The sequence below is a fragment of the Centroberyx gerrardi genome, chromosome 4 (assembly GCF_048128805.1).
Source record: "Centroberyx gerrardi isolate f3 chromosome 4, fCenGer3.hap1.cur.20231027, whole genome shotgun sequence".
NCBI lineage: Eukaryota > Metazoa > Chordata > Actinopteri > Beryciformes > Berycidae > Centroberyx > Centroberyx gerrardi.
The window spans coordinates 3,126,092-3,146,769 of NC_136000.1; the positions used below are offsets into that span (position 1 = coordinate 3,126,092).

Consider the following 20,678-nt stretch of genomic DNA (forward strand, 5'->3'; position numbering starts at 1 on the left):
TCTTCTGGATCTCTGTCTTCTGGATCTCTGTCTTCTGAATCTCTGTCTTCTGAATCTCTGTCTTCTGGATCTCTGTCTTCTGAATCTCTGTCTTCTGGATCTCTGTCTTCTGGATCTGTCTTCTGAATCTCTGTCTTCTGGATCTCTGTCTTCTGGATCTCTGTCTTCTGAATCTCTGTCTTCTGGATCTCTGTCTTCTGGATCTCTGTCTTCTGAATCTCTGTCTTCTGGATCTCTGTCTTCTGAATCTCTGTCTTCTGAATCTCTGTCTTCTGGATCTCTGTCTTCTGGATCTCTGTCTTCTGGATCTCTGTCTTCTGGATCTCTGTCTTCTGAATCTCTGTCTTCTGGATCTCTGTCTTCTGAATATCTGTCTTCTGGATCTCTGTCTTCTGAATCTCTGTCTTCTGGATCTCTGTCTTCTGGATCTCTGTCTTCTGGATCTCTGTCTTCTGAATCTCTGTCTTCTGGATCTCTGTCTTCTGGATCTCTGTCTTCTGGATCTCTGTCTTCTGGATCTCTGTCTTCTGAATCTCTGTCTTCTGGATCTCTGTCTTCTGGATCTCTGTCTTCTGGATCTCTGTCTTCTGGATCTCTGTCTTCTGAATCTCTGTCTTCTGGGATTTGAAGTAGAGCTGATCAGTTAATGGGGGGGAAAAAATGTAAATCGCAATATAAACTTCTGGAATTTCCAAACTGCAGAGGCTGCAATTAATTTCTTCAGAGACAGTTTGGTCCAAACTGGATTTGTGAACAAGGAGTTTTAATCTTTGGACCGTGAATCAAAACCTTTCATCAGACTCAAACTCAGTAAATCCTGCACACTCACATCTATTTTTGTTTTTTTTAACAAAATCACTAAATCACGACAGCTGCTCTGTGTTCTGCTGTTTAACAGATTACACTGACTGGCCTAAAGGGGGCGCTGTACTTAAAGGTCCATTTTTGAACTGATATCTCAGACACCGCTGGTCTGATTTTGATGAAACTTAAAGGGAGGATGCATCTTGTCACTGATTGGCCCAGAGGGACATGTTTACTGTTGCCTGGTTTATTCATTTGATCAGAACTGTTAAGAAGTGAAATCAATGATTTTTGATTGGCTTAGTTAACAGTCAGTTGTTATCCAGGTTAAAGACTTTTAAATATTAAATGAAGCATTTGGAAATGAACAAATGATTTGTAAGACTTGAATAAGCATTATGTTTTAATTGATTTATTAACATGCCATGAATTAATGATTAAATAATGTACACGATATCATTTACTATTAATTAGTAAACAATGTAGGAAATTAACCAATGAACAATTAGTTGTTACCATTAAATTATATTTATGAAATATTAAATAAGATAATTGTCTACATTTTACATTTTAGTACCTCAGGCATTTAGCTGACACTCTAATCCAGAACAGTTTACTTTAATGAGGTCCACAGTAGAATCAGCTTCAGTTCATAGATCATCCACATTACAGTAAGGAGGTCAAAGGTCAGAGGTCACAGCACCCAGACAGTAGACTGAATGATCATGTCAGATAGAGAAGTGCTGGGGGAAAAAAAAAGTAAGAAGTAAAAGCCAAAAGTGGAGGCAGACAGGATTTATGTTTTGGCCCAGGATTAGATTCTGGTGAATCCTCTGGCAGAAAAACCTCTTCCGCTTCATAATCATCTTCATTTTCCTGTGTGTGTGTGTGTGTGTGTGTGTGTGTGTGTGTGTGTGTGTGTGTGTGTGTGTGTGTGTGTGTGTGTGTGTGTGTGTGTGTGTGTGTGAAGCAGGTGTGTGCCACAGTGTGCCTGTATCAGAGATCATAGCGGTTCGGGAGCTGGAGGTGGAAAACAGCAGCAGGCCGAAAAATGACGGGAGGTGGCAGAAGATGCCTCAGAAAGCAGCAGAGGTCCACCAGCACGCATTCACAGGTACACACACACACACACACACACACACACACACACTCTGGAACAGCACACACACACTGTGCAACAGTACATACACACACTGCTGTACCAGTACACACACACTGGAACAGTACACACACACACTGGAACAGTACACACACACTCTGGAACAGTACACACACACTACTGGAACAATACACACACACACTCTGGAACAGTACACACATAACACACAAAATCTTAAATACATTATGAGTTTGAGAAATTCTAAGATGATTCTTCTATAAATTTATATAAGATATTAGACAGTAGTTTTCACATCCAGCAGCGGAAAACTAATATAAACTTTATTAGTTTTTACCCACCTAGATAAACATATTCAATATGTTAATATGTTTTAATATGTGACACCCCTGATAAAGTAATAATAACTGATTCATTATGTGGGAATTTATTACATTAACATTTTCAACCCATTTAGAGGGACACTTTAGTACATGTTGTCAAGTTATTTCATTATCTGCTCGTTATTATCAGTTGCTAAAGGCACTTTTAACAAAACAAGGTCTTCACAAAAGTGCTTTACTGAGCAACATGGACATGAATATGAATTAAAAACAAAGTGAACAAACAGATGTGTGTGTGTGTGTGTGTGTCTGTGTGTGTGTGTGTGTGTCCTCTCTGCAGTGTCGTATGTGGAGCGGACGCGGCAGCACCGCTGGCGGTGCAGTGACGTCACCTTCCATTGTCCAGAGGGGGCGCTGTGTCAGCGCTGGGTCAGCTGCATCAGAGAGCAGCTGGCAGCGCTGGGTACGAGTCTGCAGGAACAAACTCACCCCACACACACCTGACACGTGACACACCTGACACATCTCACACACGCCTGACACACCTGACACACCTGACACACCCCACACACACCTGACACACCTGACACACCTGACACACCCCACACACACCTGACACACCCCACACACACCTGACACATCTGACACACCTGACACACCTGACACATCTGACACACCTGACACACCTGACACATCTGACACACCTGACACACCTGACACATCATCTGACACATCCTCCGTCACATCTGACACATCATCCGACACATCCTCCGTCACATCCGACACATCATCCGACACATCATCCGACACATTCGACACATCATCCGACACATCCTCAGTCACATCCGACACATCATCCGACACATCCGACACATCATCCGACACATCCGACACATCATCCGACACATCCGACACATCATCCGACACATCATCCGACACATCCGACACATCATCCGACACATCCGACACATCATCCGACACATCCGACACATCATCTGACACATCATCTGACACATCCTCAGTCACATCCGACACATCATCCGACACATCCTCAGTCACATCCGACACATCATCCGACACATCCGACACATCATCCGACACATCCGACACATCATCCGACACATCCTCAGTCACATCCGACACATCATCCGACACATCCGACACATCATCCGACACATCCTCAGTCACATCCGACACATCATCCGACACATCATCCGACACATCCGACACATCATCCGACACATCATCCCCGACACATCATCCGACACATCCGACACATCATCCGACACATCCGACACATCATCCGACACATCCGACACATCCTCAGTCACATCCGACACATCATCCGACACATCCGACACATCCTCAGTCACATCCGACACATCATCCGACACATCATCTGACACATCCGACACATCCGACACATCCGACACATCCTCAGTCACATCCGACACATCATCCGACACATCATCCGACACATCCAACACATCATCCGACACATTCGACACATCATCCGACACATCCTCAGTCACATCCGACACATCATCCGACACATCATCCGACACATCATCCGACACATCCGACACATCATCCGACACATCCGACACATCCTTAGTCACATCCGACACATCATCCGACACATCATCCGACACATCATCCGACACATCCTGTCACATCCGACACATTATCTGACACATCCGACACATCCTCAGTCACATCCGACACATCATCCGACACATCCGACACATCATCCAACACATCCGACACATCCGACACATCCGACACATCTGACTCATCTGACACATCCGATCACCACCTGGTTTACAAAAGGTTTTCTGGTTAGCTGCCATGCTGATGCCATGTGTGGACTAAACAGTTTACTGTGGAGTGAATATAGTGCAAATACTATTACTATTTGTTATCTTAGATTCACAAATGTGAATAAAGTTTTGTGAAGTGAAAAAAAAAATCATACATTCTTACTTTTGATTGGTGGGAGCACATGTGGATTTCCCCCCCACTTCCCACAGAATAACAGAGCAAAAAAGATTCATGTCTCTGCATCAGTTTGTATTGACAGGATGAGGCAAATGTGAAAATGCAGATTTTGTAGTTGTGAGACACAACAATGTGCATTTGTGGAAATACATTTACAATTTTTGAATTTTGTTTGCTGTTTACAAATCTTCAATCACAAGTGTTTTTTTTTTTTCACTCCCAAACCTTATTCACATTTGTGAATCTTAGTATTTGCACAACATTCACTCCATAGTTTACCGTGGGTTACCTGGTGATCAGAGAATATCTCCATTTCAGAGAAAAGCCCACGTCTGCAAAACATCAGAAATGAACAAAATAATGTTCATTTTCTCAGGGTTATTTTCCACTTACTTTTGAAATGAGTCAGTGTGATTTTTAACAGGTTTCAAGTGACCATGGAAAAATTCAATGAAGGTTTCAGTTAAGTGTTTCTATCTCCAGCTGCAGTGATATGATCATATGTTCAGTGAACTGAGTCAGCGTTCAGTGTTAACATTACTGAGCCTGGCCAAGGTCAGTGTAATACTGCTGCCATAGAGCTGCTGCAAGTGATATTATATGGATGACATTATGTTCGTCATTAACATAGCCTCAGGAATTAGCCAGGACATCTGGTGAATGAGATAACTGATAATGACTATAATAATAATACATAATAATATAACTTCATTATGTTTTTTAAAATGGATTTGCAACGTGCTTTACAGGCAATAAAACAATAATAAATAAAAGCCAAAGAGATAAATAATAAGAAATGCGGGAAGTGAATTAAAAGAGGAGAATAAAACCGTGAGAATAAAAAAAGATTAAAACAAATGATGTAACAGTCTGTCTGTACGAATGTGTTTTAAGAGGCGATCCATCAAAGATGACACTGTACAGCTGTAAAATGCTGACTACTTCAAAAGGCTTCCCACAGACCCCCCCCCCCCAGCTGATTAAGGTCTATATTACTCTCTCTCTTCCTCCACCCCCCCCCCCCCCCCCCTCCCCCCTCCCCCTCCAGCCAGCAGACCCAAACACTTGCTGGTGTACATCAACCCGTACGGCGGCAAACAGCAAGGCAAGCGCATCTACGAGCAGAAAGTGGCTCCGCTGTTCGCTCGCGCCGGCGTCTCGGCGCACGTCATCGGTAAGTCTCCCGCATCGCCGGCTTCCTGTCCGCAGACTTCCTGTGCAATAACAATCTAAAATCAAAGGCTCTCTTGTCTGTCGCCATAGTTACGGAGTATGCTAACCATGCGAGGGACCACCTGAGGACGGAGGCGGAGCTGAAGAAGTACGACGGGTGAGTTTTAGTTTACATACGTTCTAACTGTTGGCGGTGTCGTCTGACGTGTGATGTCATTTGACCAGAACATAACATACAGCTAATGGACAAAATAAAGGAAACACCTGCCAGGTAAAGCTTCATTGCACCTTGGCTATATAGATTATACCTGAAACCACAACCTCTAAGCATGATGGGATGTTAATTGCTTCGTAATCTATGACGGCATATTAGGGCCATTGATGAAAAAAAAGTTACGCAACCGGGGGGAGGGGGGATAATACATTTCTGACTTTAATCTCAGAAATTCAGAGTTTTTTTCTCTGAATATTATACTATATCCACCCGACTGCAGTAAAAGAAGATTTGTTCTGCAGCTCTATTTGTTTTTAAAACTGGGGCAGGGATGTGATGTAACGGTGCTTCATGTTATTTAGGGTGATCTGTGTAGAAACCTGGATGTTTTAGGGGGAGGTCTGTGTGGTCCGATGACACAGATCAGACCTGCACCCACGTACACCTAAACCCACCTAGACTCGCCCTGACATCTCACCCAACGCCCTCTCACTCGCTCTCTGCGCTCATGCTAACCTTTCATTATAACCCTCTCGCTCCCTGCTGTGTGACCTTTGACCCCCTGCTGTGTGACCTTTGACCCCCTGCTCAGGGTGGTGTGCGTCGGCGGGGACGGCATGTTCAGCGAGATCGTCCACGGTCTGGTCTGGAGGACGCAGAGCGACGGCGGCGTGGATCACAACTGTCCGGACGAGACGCTGCTGCCCTGCTCGCTCCGCATCGGCATCATACCTGCAGGTCGGAGAAAACTCTTACCCACACTGCTTCTTATTCTACTTATGAATATTGCATTCTGGGGGGAAAAAAGCCAACGCATTTCCCCCTGAATTATTGAATTCCTTGGCAGGGTAGAAGCTGTGAAACAGGATTTAGACACACAAGCTGTCACTTCTCTGTCAGTGACGCTGAAATCTATCATTCATCTGAAGCAGAGAGCTACATTAAATTTACTGTTTGGGCATTTAGTCGACAAACGATAACTGTCAAATTTGTAGTGTGAGTGATGAATGAAAGGAAGATTTGAAACCAGTAATTTGACAATATATCACTCTCTTTAAATTCACATGCAGTTTCATCACACTGTTTTTCATTTCGCATTCATTTCCATCACCTTCAGTTAATTTTTGTTACTTCCGCTCTTCTGGGCCTTAAACTACAAATGGCAATTCTGTTGTTTAACAGATCTGTTTTGATCAAATCATCTTTTGATTTATTATATCACATTTATCACTCAATTCTTCTATTCACATGCATTTTTATCAGATCTAATTTATCATTTAACTTTTATTACTTCCACCCCTGAAATTCATATCCACTCATATACCCTGTGTGCTGGTACAGGCAACACACACACACACACACACACACACACACACACACACACATCTGTGGCCCCATTTCTTGGAGTTTGGGATGTTCTTGTTTTTGTCCTTGTTTTCGTCTGTATTTGTGTCCTTTGTTTTCTGTAAAGCACTTTGTGAGAATCCTGTTTGCTAAAAGCGCTCTATAAATAACCCTGGCTTGACTGTATATCGGGCGGTTTTACACACACACACGCACACACACCTACACACACACACACTCCAGTACAGAGTCATAGGGGAGACATAAATTTTCTCCACAGCAGAGCAGACGCAGTGAACCAATTTAATTAATTGCTGCTTTGATTGTTGGTGGGTGGCAGTGTGGGAGGAGTGGCACCGAGACACAGTCTAACACCACCATCACACTTAAAGAAGCATTATGTGTGTGTGTGTGTGTGTGTGTGTGTGTGTGTGTGTGTGTAGTGGGGCGTGTGGGGGGGGGGGGTTTGCTGGAAGTGAATCCCCGGGGGAAACTCCTCATCAGCTTCATGTCGTCCACAGCTGCTCTAGTTTAGTTGGGTGTAGCGCTGCAGATCGTTCCTGCGTTATCCGCTGGGGTGTAAACACATGAAGTATAATTCAAAAACTATGATATTCTCCAAATAAATGAAGGGTATTAAAGTGTGGGCCAGTCTGCTGTCTCCGGCCAGAAAACTACTACGGAGCAATGCGTCGGCCAATCAGATAACTTGCCGTTCAGTCGCGAGAGCCGCATCAAAGGAGCGAGCTGTTTCCAACGCAGCCGCAGAGACTTTCCCCTCTGAATCCTCTTCTTCTCCTGAAAACACATCCGCCCACTGACAGGAACCAGTGAAGAAGTGAAGACCTGCTGCTGCCAGATTTAGCTTAAAGTTTAGTTTAAAGTCCCCATCAATTGAACTCCCATTACTTTTACTTTCTGGAAAACAGTGTGTCTTTAATGGTGACATCATGCTGCACCAGGAGGCTTAAATATAAATTTATAACCAAGAAAACATCACAGATTTTAGAACAGTCCCGCCCCTCCGCCCCTCCCATCCAATAAAACTGCCTTTCTGTTCCTGACTGATCTCTCATTGGTTTAGACTTTTGAATGATCCCTCCCTGCGTTAAGTCCCGCCCTCAACATCCTGTTTAAACAGGAAATACATCAAATCAAGGCAGTAAAGATGCTGCTTCATGGGGTCTTGAAAACGCAGCTCGACTGAGCGAGAGATAGAAGCGTGCTGTGTGATGACGCGCTAACATGCGACCAAAATTGTAGTTTGTTAGACTTTGGCAATCAATAAAATACGATATCATAAAATAGAGTTAAAATTTTCATGAAAGATAACTTACATAACAGCATTGTGATTCAACTTAAAATCGAAGTTGATGGAAAGACAAAATTACTGCTATTAGCTGTGATGAGTGTGGATTGATCGGTGCCCAGCTCACATGGACTTACATGTCACTTAGTTACATGGGTGTACAACATAATAGTAACGGAAAGAAAAAGATTGGGAAAACTCAGGTATCACATAAACAAAATATTTAGCATTTTTTCTAGGGCTGAACGATTTTGAAAAAATATCTAATTGCGATTATTTTGACTGATATTGCAATTGCGATATGATTTGCGATATTAGAGGGAATGATAATTTCTACATCATTATTCTCATTTTCATTGAAAAACGTATTAAAATGATTATGGTGTGATTCTTGCGGGGATCTGTACCAAACAAAGATGTTTTCTTAAGTCTGTAGAACATGATGTGTAGGCAGGACATCTCTGCAGCACCACAATATTTCATTTAAAATGGTATTTTGACACATTTCGCCTTTAACAAATATTGCGCCTCCTGCGATTTGAAAATTTCAGTAGGCCATATTGCGATTTCGATAAAATTTCGATTAATTGTTCAGCCCTACTTTTTTCCCATGCTTTACAAATGAAGCGAGCAATATGGAATCTGCCCTTTCTAAAACATAGTTCAAGTTTTTCATAATCATCTAGCCAGAAGAAATTCATAAAGACGGAAGTCATTTTGCAATACAACACGTCTCTTAGATGAACATAAGCCGGACAATAGAACATAAAATGTGGACAGAAATGTCTGTAACAGGTCTGACTGGGCAGCAGACTGACAGACAGCTGCAGTCCACAGCAACATGTCTGTGAGCAGGCGGAGAGCGGTGCAGGTTCTTCCAGCAGAGTGACGCCTCTCACATGAGATACTGGAGCATGAACACACACTGAGCTGTGATTGGCTGTCTGTCACCGTCTGAGGCAGAAAACATGGCAGCGCCCCTCTAGAACAGAACCACGGTTTACAATGAAGGAAAAAACTGCCTGCTTCTACCCCTCTCTGCTTTGTTGTGTGTGTGTGTGTGTGTGTGTGTGTGTGAGGGGGGGGTTAACCAGAACAGAGCCCGGGCCGGAAAGTGAGTTTTGAAAGCTAGAAATCCGAGCAGCTGGCCCAGTTATCATTGAGTTTATTTATTTAGCCCTTTATCACACGCATGTCTGAGAGGAAATTTCACGCATGTCTCGGAGTCGTTTGCATTGTCAACAAGCCAATCAGATATCAAGATATATTATGGTCTGTTAGTGATATGAGGCAGGGAAAGTCAAACTTACTGCCCCTTTAATCTGTGATCAACACAGACTTCCACACAAGGATCCTGTGACTGGAACATTTTGGACCTGACCTGATCAGGCAGCTTTACTACATACATTTTCATGGCAACTTTAAATGTTTCATCACAAAAAAACATCCCAGCTGGCAGGAAAGGGGGTAAAAACCAATATTCACACAGACGCAATCAGCGCATACGCGTAATAAATCCCACACATGCGACATTTGCATCGCAACACAATGCATCTGCACAGGAAACAGACGCAGCTCAGGAGGCAGACGGCAGCTTTACGCGTCTCGGCTCGTCGTCTTGTGCTTTTTTTCTTTCTGTTTATTTTGAGGTGAGATATTTTCTACGCCGCCTGGAGTTTCTCAAATTAGTAATTTGCATTTCTTATTTGTTTCTTTTTATATCAGTGTGTTTTATCACTGTGGGTTTTTTTGTTGTTGCTGTGTTTCTATGTTTTATCACTGTGGGGTTTTTTTTGTTGCTGTGTTTCTATGTTTTATCACTGCATGGAAAAACAAACAAACGAACCTCTGGCTTGTCTCCTCCATCACTCTTCCAGTTTATTAACAGAAGGCGTCGTTGTTTTTCGTTTAGGTTCAACAGACTGCATCTGCTTCGCAACTGTAGGTGCCAACGACCCCGTGACCTCTGCCCTGCACATCATAGTGGGTGAGTCTCACACACACACACACACACACACACACACACACACACTTTAAACACTTGCTGATACGCTGTCCTTTAGAGATGGAAAAGCATAATGGCTCATGTGCAGATGGAATTAATATTACAGGACAACACAGCTGATGTCATCATTTACTTTGCATGCCACTGATTTCAATGAAATATAAATGAGATAAAAATTACACTGTTATTCCCCTAAATTAAAGAGCAGGAATTGTATTTTTAGTTACACTCTAATACACACAGTACATCTGCCTACTACTACTACTACTTTCTGAGATAAAAAAAAAAACAACAAAAAAAAAACTACACAAAAAATCAAAATGTGCAACTCACATGGAAGTTTCCTTGTTGAGGAGTATGAAAAGGAGGTATTTATAAAAAAATTTTAAAAAGTATATATTTGTGATTTGCATCAAACACAGATTGTTATAAAAAAAATAACATCTCACCTTTTTAAAGATATATTTATATAAAACAGCCAAGATGAACTTGAACAGTGGCAGTGAACTTGATGGAAACAAAATTTAAAAAAAATCTTTTTTGCCTATGTTGAAAATAAATGGGATTTTTTTGGTCGTTTTGTTCTTAAAATGGGTGAAATAATGTTAGAATAAATTACATATGACAAAGTTATTACACACTTTAACACATTACTGAATTTTAAAAAACTATTTTGCTAATCTGATAAAGAAATGCAGAACAGAGGAACCTGAAAGCAGAAGTAGTCAATATTAGTGTTGGAAGCGGTTAAAGGCGTTAACATCATTTTACTCTTCTATTCATTTTCACATTAGACTGAAAGGGGGCGGGGCCAGAATCCCTTATTTGGGCTGAAGTATGATGTCACACGTAAGAGGATGATAAAACTCGACAAGGAGGAAATCAGTTTAACAACATGCATAAATAAAATCTCCTTTGCTACAGCTTGGCGGATCTCTCTCTCTCTCTCTCTCTCTCTCTCTCTCTCTCTCTCACACACTCACACACTCACACACACACACACACACACACTGAATCCTGAATCCCTGGATCATCTCTGCCTTGTCTCGTCTCTCCAGGAGACTCCCAGGCGATGGATGTGTGCTCGGTTCACCACAACAACACCTTCCTGCGTTACTCCATCTCGCTGCTGGGATACGGTTTCTATGGCGACGTGCTGACTGACAGTGAGAGGAAGCGATGGATGGGCCCGGCCAGATACGACTTTTCAGGTAAATAAATGAACTGTCATTATCAGCACAGTTTACTTATGACCAAGTAAACGATGACAAAAAAGCGAGTCGAAACGTTGCAACTTGTTGGAGACTGTCTGTTGATTATTGATTATTATGATTATTTGGCTGATAAAACACTTCCAAAATTTTATATTGCGATACTGTCCCGGCAAACTATCGCAATATGCTATATTATCGCCGTTCGCGTGTTGTTGGTTTTTTTTAGGTTTTTTTTTTTTTAAGGTTTTTTTATTTAATTTTATTTCTTCTAAATTACATAGAATTTCTAGGCTATCGATGTTACTATTCAAGCATTCACTACCATTATAATTATTTTTGTTTTTTTACTGTCCTACCACTACTAGATTATAGGTTTATACATTTAAAAGCCTGCATTGCGCTATTCGATATCGCAATATTTCGTGAATATCGCAATATTTGATGATATCAAATATCGGCCCAAGCTTAGTGCTCAGCAGAATTACCTGCACAAATAAAGATTAAAGAACAGGCTACTCTGTGTGCTGACGCGCTGCGACCCCCCGCAGGTCTGAAGACGTTTCTGACCCATCACTACTATGAAGGGACGGTGTCCTACCTGCCGGCCCGCGGCGTGCTGGGAACCCCGAGGGACCGGACCAAGTGTAGAGCCGGGTAAGAGCTGCTGAACCAAACCCCCCTCAGCCTCGAGTATGCATACCTTCAGTTTTTCTTCCACTGCACAAGTGTATCGTGTCTGAATAAAAGCGATTCTGAGTTGGTACCGTACCATCAGGCCCAGCGCAGTACAGCACAGAGCTTGGAAGAACTCTTACATGATGTGACGATGTGTCGGTGTGTTGTCTTTTAAAATTTAAAATAACATAAGTCCATCTGAAACTTCCAGCTGCTTGATATGCCAGCACAACGGACAGCTGCATCTGGAAGAGAAAGCTGAGAAGTACAAGACGGACGAGGCGTCAGACAGCGGTGAGTTCTCCAGGTCTTCAGCCTCCCTGGACTCTCGCTCCCAAAGGCCTTTTTCTGTCCAGTGTTCCTCCAATCCCAGCTGCTTGTCTCGTTCAACAGAAAGTTACATTGTTGAGTTCTCTTTGGACTACATTTCCCATCAAACCTCCGAAGATTTCAACCACTCATGCATCTGTCACTCAGTCAAACTCTGCCAACGATGCTGTAGACACTCTCTTATCCATACAGCTGTTTTTTACAGAACTTTTCTTAAGGTGAGGTACCACAGGTGAATAAGACAAAAAAATTCCTTTCATCCTCTCAGAATGAAACTTTACATTATGAATAAGGTCACAAATACAACCACTTTTTGTATTATGACTTTTATATATTTTGTTATTACCATATGAAATTTGGACAATATTTCCTTTTAAAAATGTGCAGATTTATACATTAGTTAAAACCGTTTATGGCCGCTAAAGTTTTTCACTTTGTAAAAACGTGATGTCTATTAATGTGACAAATATTAAGATATAAATACATTTTCCTGTCATGAATAACATCTAAGAAAACACTTAATACAATGAATATCTTTTTTACAGATGATAAAATATGATATTATCTCAAAATTGACCAATTCAGCCAAACTCGCCCTTTTCACCTGTGGTGCCTCGCCTTGATAAAATTGCAAAGATATTAAATTTTTCATGATTTATGCTTAATGAACGTGGTGATGCTGAAGACTTTTCTCAAAGTAGCATGTTACAGGAAGGGTAGAGGGTCTTTAATAACTTTATTTGTATAAAGCACCTTTTAACAAGACTGTTTACAAAGTGCTTCACAGAATAAAAAGGCATAAAAACAAAGAAATAAAAGGAGTAAAACAATAAAAACAATAGTAAAAAGGACAACAAAGGATAAAATTTAAATACACAGAAGTAAAAGAAAAAAACACTAAATACATGTAAACCAGTTTACCACCACCTAATTAAAAGCAATGGTAAAAAGATGTGTTTTAAGATGCTTCTTGAAAGTGCTGAGTGTATCAGTGGCTCTTAACTTACCTGTGAGGGAGTTCCACAGTTTAGGTCCAAGGTAGCTAAATGCTGACTCACCACTCTTAAGCCTAATTTTAGGGATGGTCAGCATCCTGTTCCTATTGGATGATCTAAGTGATCTACATGGTGCATATCTCACTATCATATCGCTAAGGTAGGGTGGGGCGAGACCATGACGACATTTAAAAACGAATAAGAATCTGGAAGATACAGGTAGCCAATGAAGAGATTTAATAACGGGTGTAATGCGGTCTCTCAGTCTAGTGCGTGCTATTATTCTGGCAGCGGCATTCTGAACTCTTTGAAGAGCAGTAATTGAGTTCTTGGGTAATCCCAGAACTAATCTTTGTGAAGAAGCCGCACACCGCCCGGCGTGACGAAGGTTTAGCGGACGGACACGCAAACCTCTGACCGGTGCTCCGTCTTTCTCTCAGAGAGCGACGGCGACTGGAGGACGCTCCGGGGGAAGTTCCTGGCTATCAATGCTGCCAGTATGAGCTGCGCTTGTCCTCGCAGCCCCAAAGGTCTTTCCCCCGCCGCTCACCTGGCGGACGGCACCACCGACCTCATCCTGGTCCGCAAGTGCTCCCGCCTCGACTTCCTCAGACACCTGCTCCGCCACACCAGCAAAGACGACCAGGTACCCCTACATTTTATTTATTTATTTATTTATTTATTTATTTATTATCCAAGCTTGTAGGTGAATGGTATGAATGTTCTGAAACCAGACAGTGTGAAGAGATGGCAGAACACAAACTGTTACCAGGATCATTAAAATTAACTTAATGTAAAAAAATAAAAAAAACTCATTCCAAGCTCATTCCACTAACTGGCATGCTTGGAATGTGTTTTTGCACATTGGACTTGTTTCGTCTCTCACCTTGTTCCTCTGAACTACACTCCTCCTACACAGCTCCGTCTCACACACAGACCCGTCTGATTTGAAGCGGTCCAACGCTTTTTTCCTTTTGCTTCCTCCCTGGAGTCATGGCTGTACAATGTGTGCCAATACACATACACATAAACACATTTTTAAGAACATAAAGAAATTTTGAGTCCAACCTACTGTCTACTGTTTTGTACTAACCCTCCTGCAACATGGTGGCGTGTCCCTCGTAACTATTCGTAGCCACTTTCCAAATATTCAGCCCTCTATTAAGGTCGTTCCCTGAAGAAGAGATTGACCCTCTTTTGGGGGGGGGCAGTACTGATACTTCAAATTTTGATACCTATTTTTATTTTTTCTATACTTGTCTTTGTTGAGTGAAGGTATGTGTCAACAGAGTAAATACTTTTTTGTTAGAAAAGTAGATAACGTGCAAATGTTCTAACTGGAATCAGACCGTGCTCCTTTGATTTCTTCAGTAAAATGTCGTTAGACAAGAGGAAAATCTGAGTTCTTATTGTATGAATCCAACACTGAATCTTTGATACCTTTTTGATGTCTTCAAATCGACGCAAATAACCAAAAGAATTGGTATGATAACAGTGACGAAGAATTGCTTTTCATAAATCGAGCTTCCCTCTGGCACGCATCATATTTCACTCTGTTCCCCTGCATGCCCGTCACATCTCCGCACTTCCTTCACCGTCCTCTTCCTCCTCCTCCTTCGCTCTCCGACCAGTTCGACCTGACCTTCGTGGAGGTGCACCGGGTGCGGCGCTTCCGCTTCACGCCGCGCCACTGCCAGAGCGACTCGGACCTGCGGCTGGACCTGCAGGAGAACGGCAAGCGGCTCTTCAGCCAGATCTGCCGCGACCACCCGGCCTGCGGCTGCACGCCCGCCTACAGCAGCTGGAACTGCGACGGCGAGATCCTGACCCACACAGCCATCGAAGTCGGGTAGGTAGTGCGGAAGAAGAATGACAGTTTATTCAATCTGCAGGTTGGGAGCCAAGGAACTCAAAATCCGGCCTTATAGCGTTGAATATTCATGATTATGTTAATACAGATAGAATATAATAAAGCTGTTGGTCAAAACAAGAACAAGACTGAACAACCAATGATAATTATAGTTGTAGCACTTTAAGGAGATGAAGAAGAGATGACCACCTTCTTCTACAACAGTGATTCTCAACCTTTTTCATATCAAGGACCCTAATTTAGTCCACATTAGAGCAACGGACCCCCACTTGATGAGATTTTGTCTCTCAAACCCAAATCTGATAATATTTTTATTGTTAGATATGATTTTGTCCAGAATTCCATGACTATCTGTATTGTAGATAGAGAAATAACAGTGACACTATGACTAAAATAGTCATTCTTCTACATTCTCTAACTGTGTTAACTTCTTGTAAATGAAATAATGAAGTTTAACAATTCAGCAATTTTCTGGGGACCCCCTGGAACCCTGTCAAGGACCCCTGGTGGTCCCCGGACCCCACGTTGAGAACCACTGTTCTACAAGACATGTTATTATTTTGTCAATGTTTTCTATGAAATTTGGGCATTTACACATTCCAGGCTCACAGTTCAGTGAGAAACAGACAAGATGTTACTTTAGAGGTTAATCTTATAATGGTGAAGCAGATTCAGTATTCTGGAGTTTTAGGCACTTAAGGTGTAAATATGGGTCAAAAGTTACATATTAAGTGAGCAAATAGGAGGTACTTTTCCATTTCTTCCTCAACAGTAGCGATGAGTCGAACTTTGCGCGTTTTCAAGTCTAAAGTCCATTCACTTTGGTCCGAATTTGTTATTTTCGTGCATTTCGTCACATGAGAGCCGTCAGTTCCTTCATTGGTTGGAAATTCGGTACTTGGACTTCCTGGGTGAACAAACATGGAGCGTCAACATAAGCTTTGTTTGTTCGTCCTCTCAGCTTTTATTTCTTGCACTTATATCATGTGATGTGATCATTCTAAAGTCATGGGAATATTTTATTAGATCTGCTGTCAGGGTGCTGTGACTTTGACCCTTGACCCTCTTACTATTTATTGGTTGTTTGTAATATCAGTGATCTGGGAATTGAAGCTTATTCTACTGTAAGTCAGTCTGGATACGAGTCTAACCCTAACCCTAAATGCCTAAAATTAAAATGTACATTATACAACAGTTAGTTCCGGTCGAGCAATTTGATTGGACAAGAGGCATTCCATGAGTGCTGATATACAGTATAACAGTACTGGGACGCTGTACTGTATGTATCACTCCGCTTCACAGCTGTTCTAATGTAACCTTGATCAGGTGCGTTCACACATAGAGATTTTCTGTGTGGAGAAAGCTCTGCCTGGAGCTTCTTGTGAGGAGAAATAAAAAGCGGATCACGACAACGTCATCTGACGTTAGCTGAGTAGCTGCTAGCTAACCAGCTGGTTAGCACTTCTAGCAGACAATACAGTGTTGTGCAACAAACAAATGCTTACCAGATGTTCCCAGTACACGTCCACACAAAACTCTAACTTCATTCACACCTAGTAGCGACAACGCAAATATGGATACATTTGACTTTAATTCCCTCAGCCCTATCCCAACTTACCTTCTGACAGCCTTGACCGCAAGCTTGCTCTAACCTTAACCTCAGTGACCTCATGCCTCAACCCGACCACCTCATCTGCCCTGGAACCACTCGACCGCAAGCAACCCTAACCCTAACCTCAACCATACGAGCTCCTTGCCTAAACACATAGGGATGAGGGAACATAGGGATGAGGGAACATAGGGCTGAGGGAACATAGGGATGAGGGAACATAGGGATGAGGGAACATAGGGCTGAGGGAACATAGGGATGAGGGAACATAGGGCTGAGGGAACATAGGGATGAGGGAACATAGGGCTGAGGGAACATAGGGATGAGGGAACATAGGGCTGAGGGAACATAGGGCTGAGGGAACATAGGGATGAGGGAACATAGGGATGACCCCCCTCAAAGTAGCTAGCTAGCTTGCAGTCGGGAAACAGTTTACCTGTTGCTTGGCAACACTTGGTAGTGGAATCCTGAGGGAACTGTTTTTGTTGGCGGAGACAAATAACAGACAAAAATAATCTGTTGTCTCAAATAACCATTACTTGATGAATAGCTTTGTTTATACAACTGTTGTATAAAAGCAACATCACACTCGAGGTCGTGCTGCTGTACTGTATATCAGCACGGCTGTGACTCGGCCGCAGGCTTCGTCCCATATTGCTTAATTAGCTTTGGATATTTTAACCCAGCTTGAATTCGTCTTTAAAAAGAGTCTCCTTTGTTTTTTTATTTTCCCAGAGTGCACTGCCAGTTGATCAAGCTGTTTGCACGAGGGATTGAAGAGCCGGCGGTGTTTGAGGATCTCACCAACCCATGTGCAATATAGACCCCGACCCCCCCCCACCCCCTGTCAGACACTGGAACCGTCTCACTGCATTTCCAAAGTCACCAGGAGACTCGACGTGACCTTGTGACTCGGGTCAGGATCGTGTCCCATACAGAAGACATGGGAGTTGAACAGTAACAGTATGCAGAGGAAAAGCTCTCCTTCCTTTTACTGACGCAACTTTTCTGTTTTGTGCCGAAGAGTTGGGTTTTGTTTAGACTGCTGCAGCTGATGTTTGGTTTGGTTGGTGAGGTTGAATGGCTGCCTGGTGTCTGGTATCCCACTTATTTTCAATACTGAATTAACAATTAAAACAAGCAAATAAAAAGTGTAGGACTTGCACTCAGTGAATCCACAGATGTGGAACTTTATTTATGTAAAGGCTGGCTGTTGATTTGCAGCTCCGCAGGTCGAGTAAAGCCAAACCTGCCTAGTTATGAAGAATATTGTGAATGCTGCTGAACAGGTTTGGGTCAGATAGGATTTGCAAATAATTCTGAGCGTTTGTTTTTAATCTGCTTGGGTACCAGGTGGGTGGAGTTAGGACAACACAGTGAGTACCTGAAAGTTGAGGCTATTTGTTTTGTTTTGTTTTTTTGACTGGCAGCTTATATGACACTATGTGATTTGCCCTGATGCAGTAAACTCCACCCATGTGGTACTCCAACTAGGGTAAAACAAACACTAAATTGTATTAAATACTATTTCACCAAGGTCTGGTGCTGAAAGCAGTAATAGTCTTCCCACTTCCTTATTGCTTTTTTGTTATAAGTAAATCCTGTTACAGTTGAGGTGTGTAGCTTGTTAGTATTTACAGACATTTTAGCAGTTTAGCATGATAAGACTGAGCAGCTGTTCAGGTGATGCAGCACGCAGGTTTCAGGGAAACAAAAGGTTTGTAAGTTTGTCGCTTTGACAGTCATCGTTCAGAGTCCAATTCTGAAAAATCAGATTTCACTGGTTAAATATTTAAGAACCCAACAGCTTCTGTGGATGGAAAGTTGAATGCAACGTGGCCACAGTTGCCTTTGATCATTGCCCAAAAAGTTGCCCTGTGTATCACTGCCTGTAGACAAGAATAGGAGTATTTTATTTATTTAGTATAGTAGATGAGTAGATTTTAATAAATGTCATTAAAGGAATGTTGCTAGTTTCTTTGCACTTTTGTTAGAGAAATGTAGATTTTTTTTATTGCATGCATTTGAAATGATCTGTTACATGTTTTAATGCACAAAACCAAACCTCTGATAAAGGGATACCAGACACCTGCCAATCATTCCATGGTCATGTGACCACAGCGGGGTCAGGGGTCACTTCACTTTCAGTTCAGTAACTCGAGCTCATTGTTCCTCTATGGAGAAGTCATTTCAGATTGTGTCTTATGAAGGTGGATGACGGCCTCACTCAGGTCAAAACACACTTCCTGTATTGAAACCTGATCTGATGCTGCCAGTCGTCCCAGAGGAGATTCACAGTGAAAGACCAGTACAGAGAATGGGACGTCTCACACACAACAAATTCACCAGTCAAATATCCTGAAAAGAGGAAATAAAAATACATTTGGCACCATTCTAAACAATGAGTCACATGTTGGCATTGCTTGCTGCAGCAGTTTTACTGACAGTTAAACTGACTGAAGTGACCGAACTGGAAGTGAATCAGCCCAGCTGCAGGGTGCAGATGGGTGGGAGCAGTGGCACGTGTTAATCAACAAGAAGATGTATGGTCGTACTTTATTTGGACAGTCCAATGTTGATACTCAACTTCCTATCAAGCGACTAAAATGTGTCACTAAAACGTCTGCAGAGTGTCAAGTGAAGCTCATAATTTAGTGAAAAGTCTCTCTAGATATTCAGTGTGTTTGGGGTTACAGTCTGTAGAGATGCAGCGAATAGGCAAGTGACTCTTTGTGGAAGATCGACTCCCTGTCACCTGATAGTTTAACATCAACATTGGTCTAACCAAAGTAAACCAGCTGTGTGCAGCAGGGCAGACTGACAGGTGGAAACGTAACCAGCCAGTCTCGCTCTGGTTTTGCTGCAATATCATTCCATAGCGATGTTTTTATGTCTGAAGTAGCTGTCAAGAAGAAAAATAATAATAGCGGGGCAACGATTTACTTTTCCATGGCCTTATTTATGCATGTGAACCCGTGTATCGACCTGTGGAAAAGTCATGCAAGTACACAATAATACTGTGTTACGGATATTTCCATTAAAGAGGAACTAAACCCCAAATCCAAATCTGTGTAAAGCCTGACATCTAATGGTAAAAAGCATGCTACTGAAATTGCCATCTGCTATTGGCTGATGTTGGGTGCCAGGTGATGTCACCTTCTATGGAGCACAACAGGTTGTGATGTCAGGCTTTACACAGATTTGGGTTTGGTGTTAAGTTACTCTTTAATTGTTAACATAATGTACTTATATGGGTGTGACAACTGTGTTTTTACTTTTCTGTTGTGTTGTTACGCCCTTTTTAAAGTGCATTATGTATTCGCTTCACACAGCATTAGTGTGAACCTACAGTCGTTTTTCCAGAGGTTAACACTGTAAAAAAAACATCCATGTTAACAAGTCATTTAGTCTCATATTCAGCCATCACACATTATTTCTCTTAAAACGAGAAAAAGTCAATGAGGTGAGATAATGCAGTTTCACTTTCACTCACAGAAAATGACACTTGATTCTACAAAATTCTTGAAACAAGTTGATTTGCATTGGAAACAAGTGAAATTATCAAGCCCCACCGGAAGAATTTTACAGCATTTTACGGCAGAAAATGACGACTTTAGGACTCGATAATAGACTAAATGACTTGTTAAGGAGACTTTTTGCGGTGAGCACACTGGAGTGAGGCCGCGGTGAAGGAAGCT

The 20,678-nt window shown here is 42.2% G+C and overlaps 1 protein-coding gene across 2 annotated transcripts in view; it reads left to right on the forward strand.

Moving 5' to 3' along the window:
- The window catches only part of LOC139919907 (ceramide kinase-like), a 32,170-nt gene extending 14,367 nt beyond the window's left edge, over positions 1-17,803 (forward strand). For both annotated transcript variants that reach the window (XM_071909783.2, XM_078282918.1), the window contains 12 exons: positions 1,778-1,918; positions 2,585-2,707; positions 5,291-5,416; positions 5,506-5,572; positions 6,222-6,367; positions 10,195-10,269; positions 11,346-11,498; positions 12,050-12,155; positions 12,388-12,470; positions 13,942-14,147; positions 15,133-15,350; positions 17,716-17,803. In XM_071909783.2, the coding sequence (XP_071765884.2) occupies positions 1,778-1,918; positions 2,585-2,707; positions 5,291-5,416; positions 5,506-5,572; positions 6,222-6,367; positions 10,195-10,269; positions 11,346-11,498; positions 12,050-12,155; positions 12,388-12,470; positions 13,942-14,147; positions 15,133-15,350; positions 17,716-17,803 (1,532 nt within the window). The remainder of the gene's footprint in view (positions 1-1,777; positions 1,919-2,584; positions 2,708-5,290; positions 5,417-5,505; positions 5,573-6,221; positions 6,368-10,194; positions 10,270-11,345; positions 11,499-12,049; positions 12,156-12,387; positions 12,471-13,941; positions 14,148-15,132; positions 15,351-17,715) is intronic.
- Positions 17,804-20,678: the final 2,875 nt, after the last annotated feature.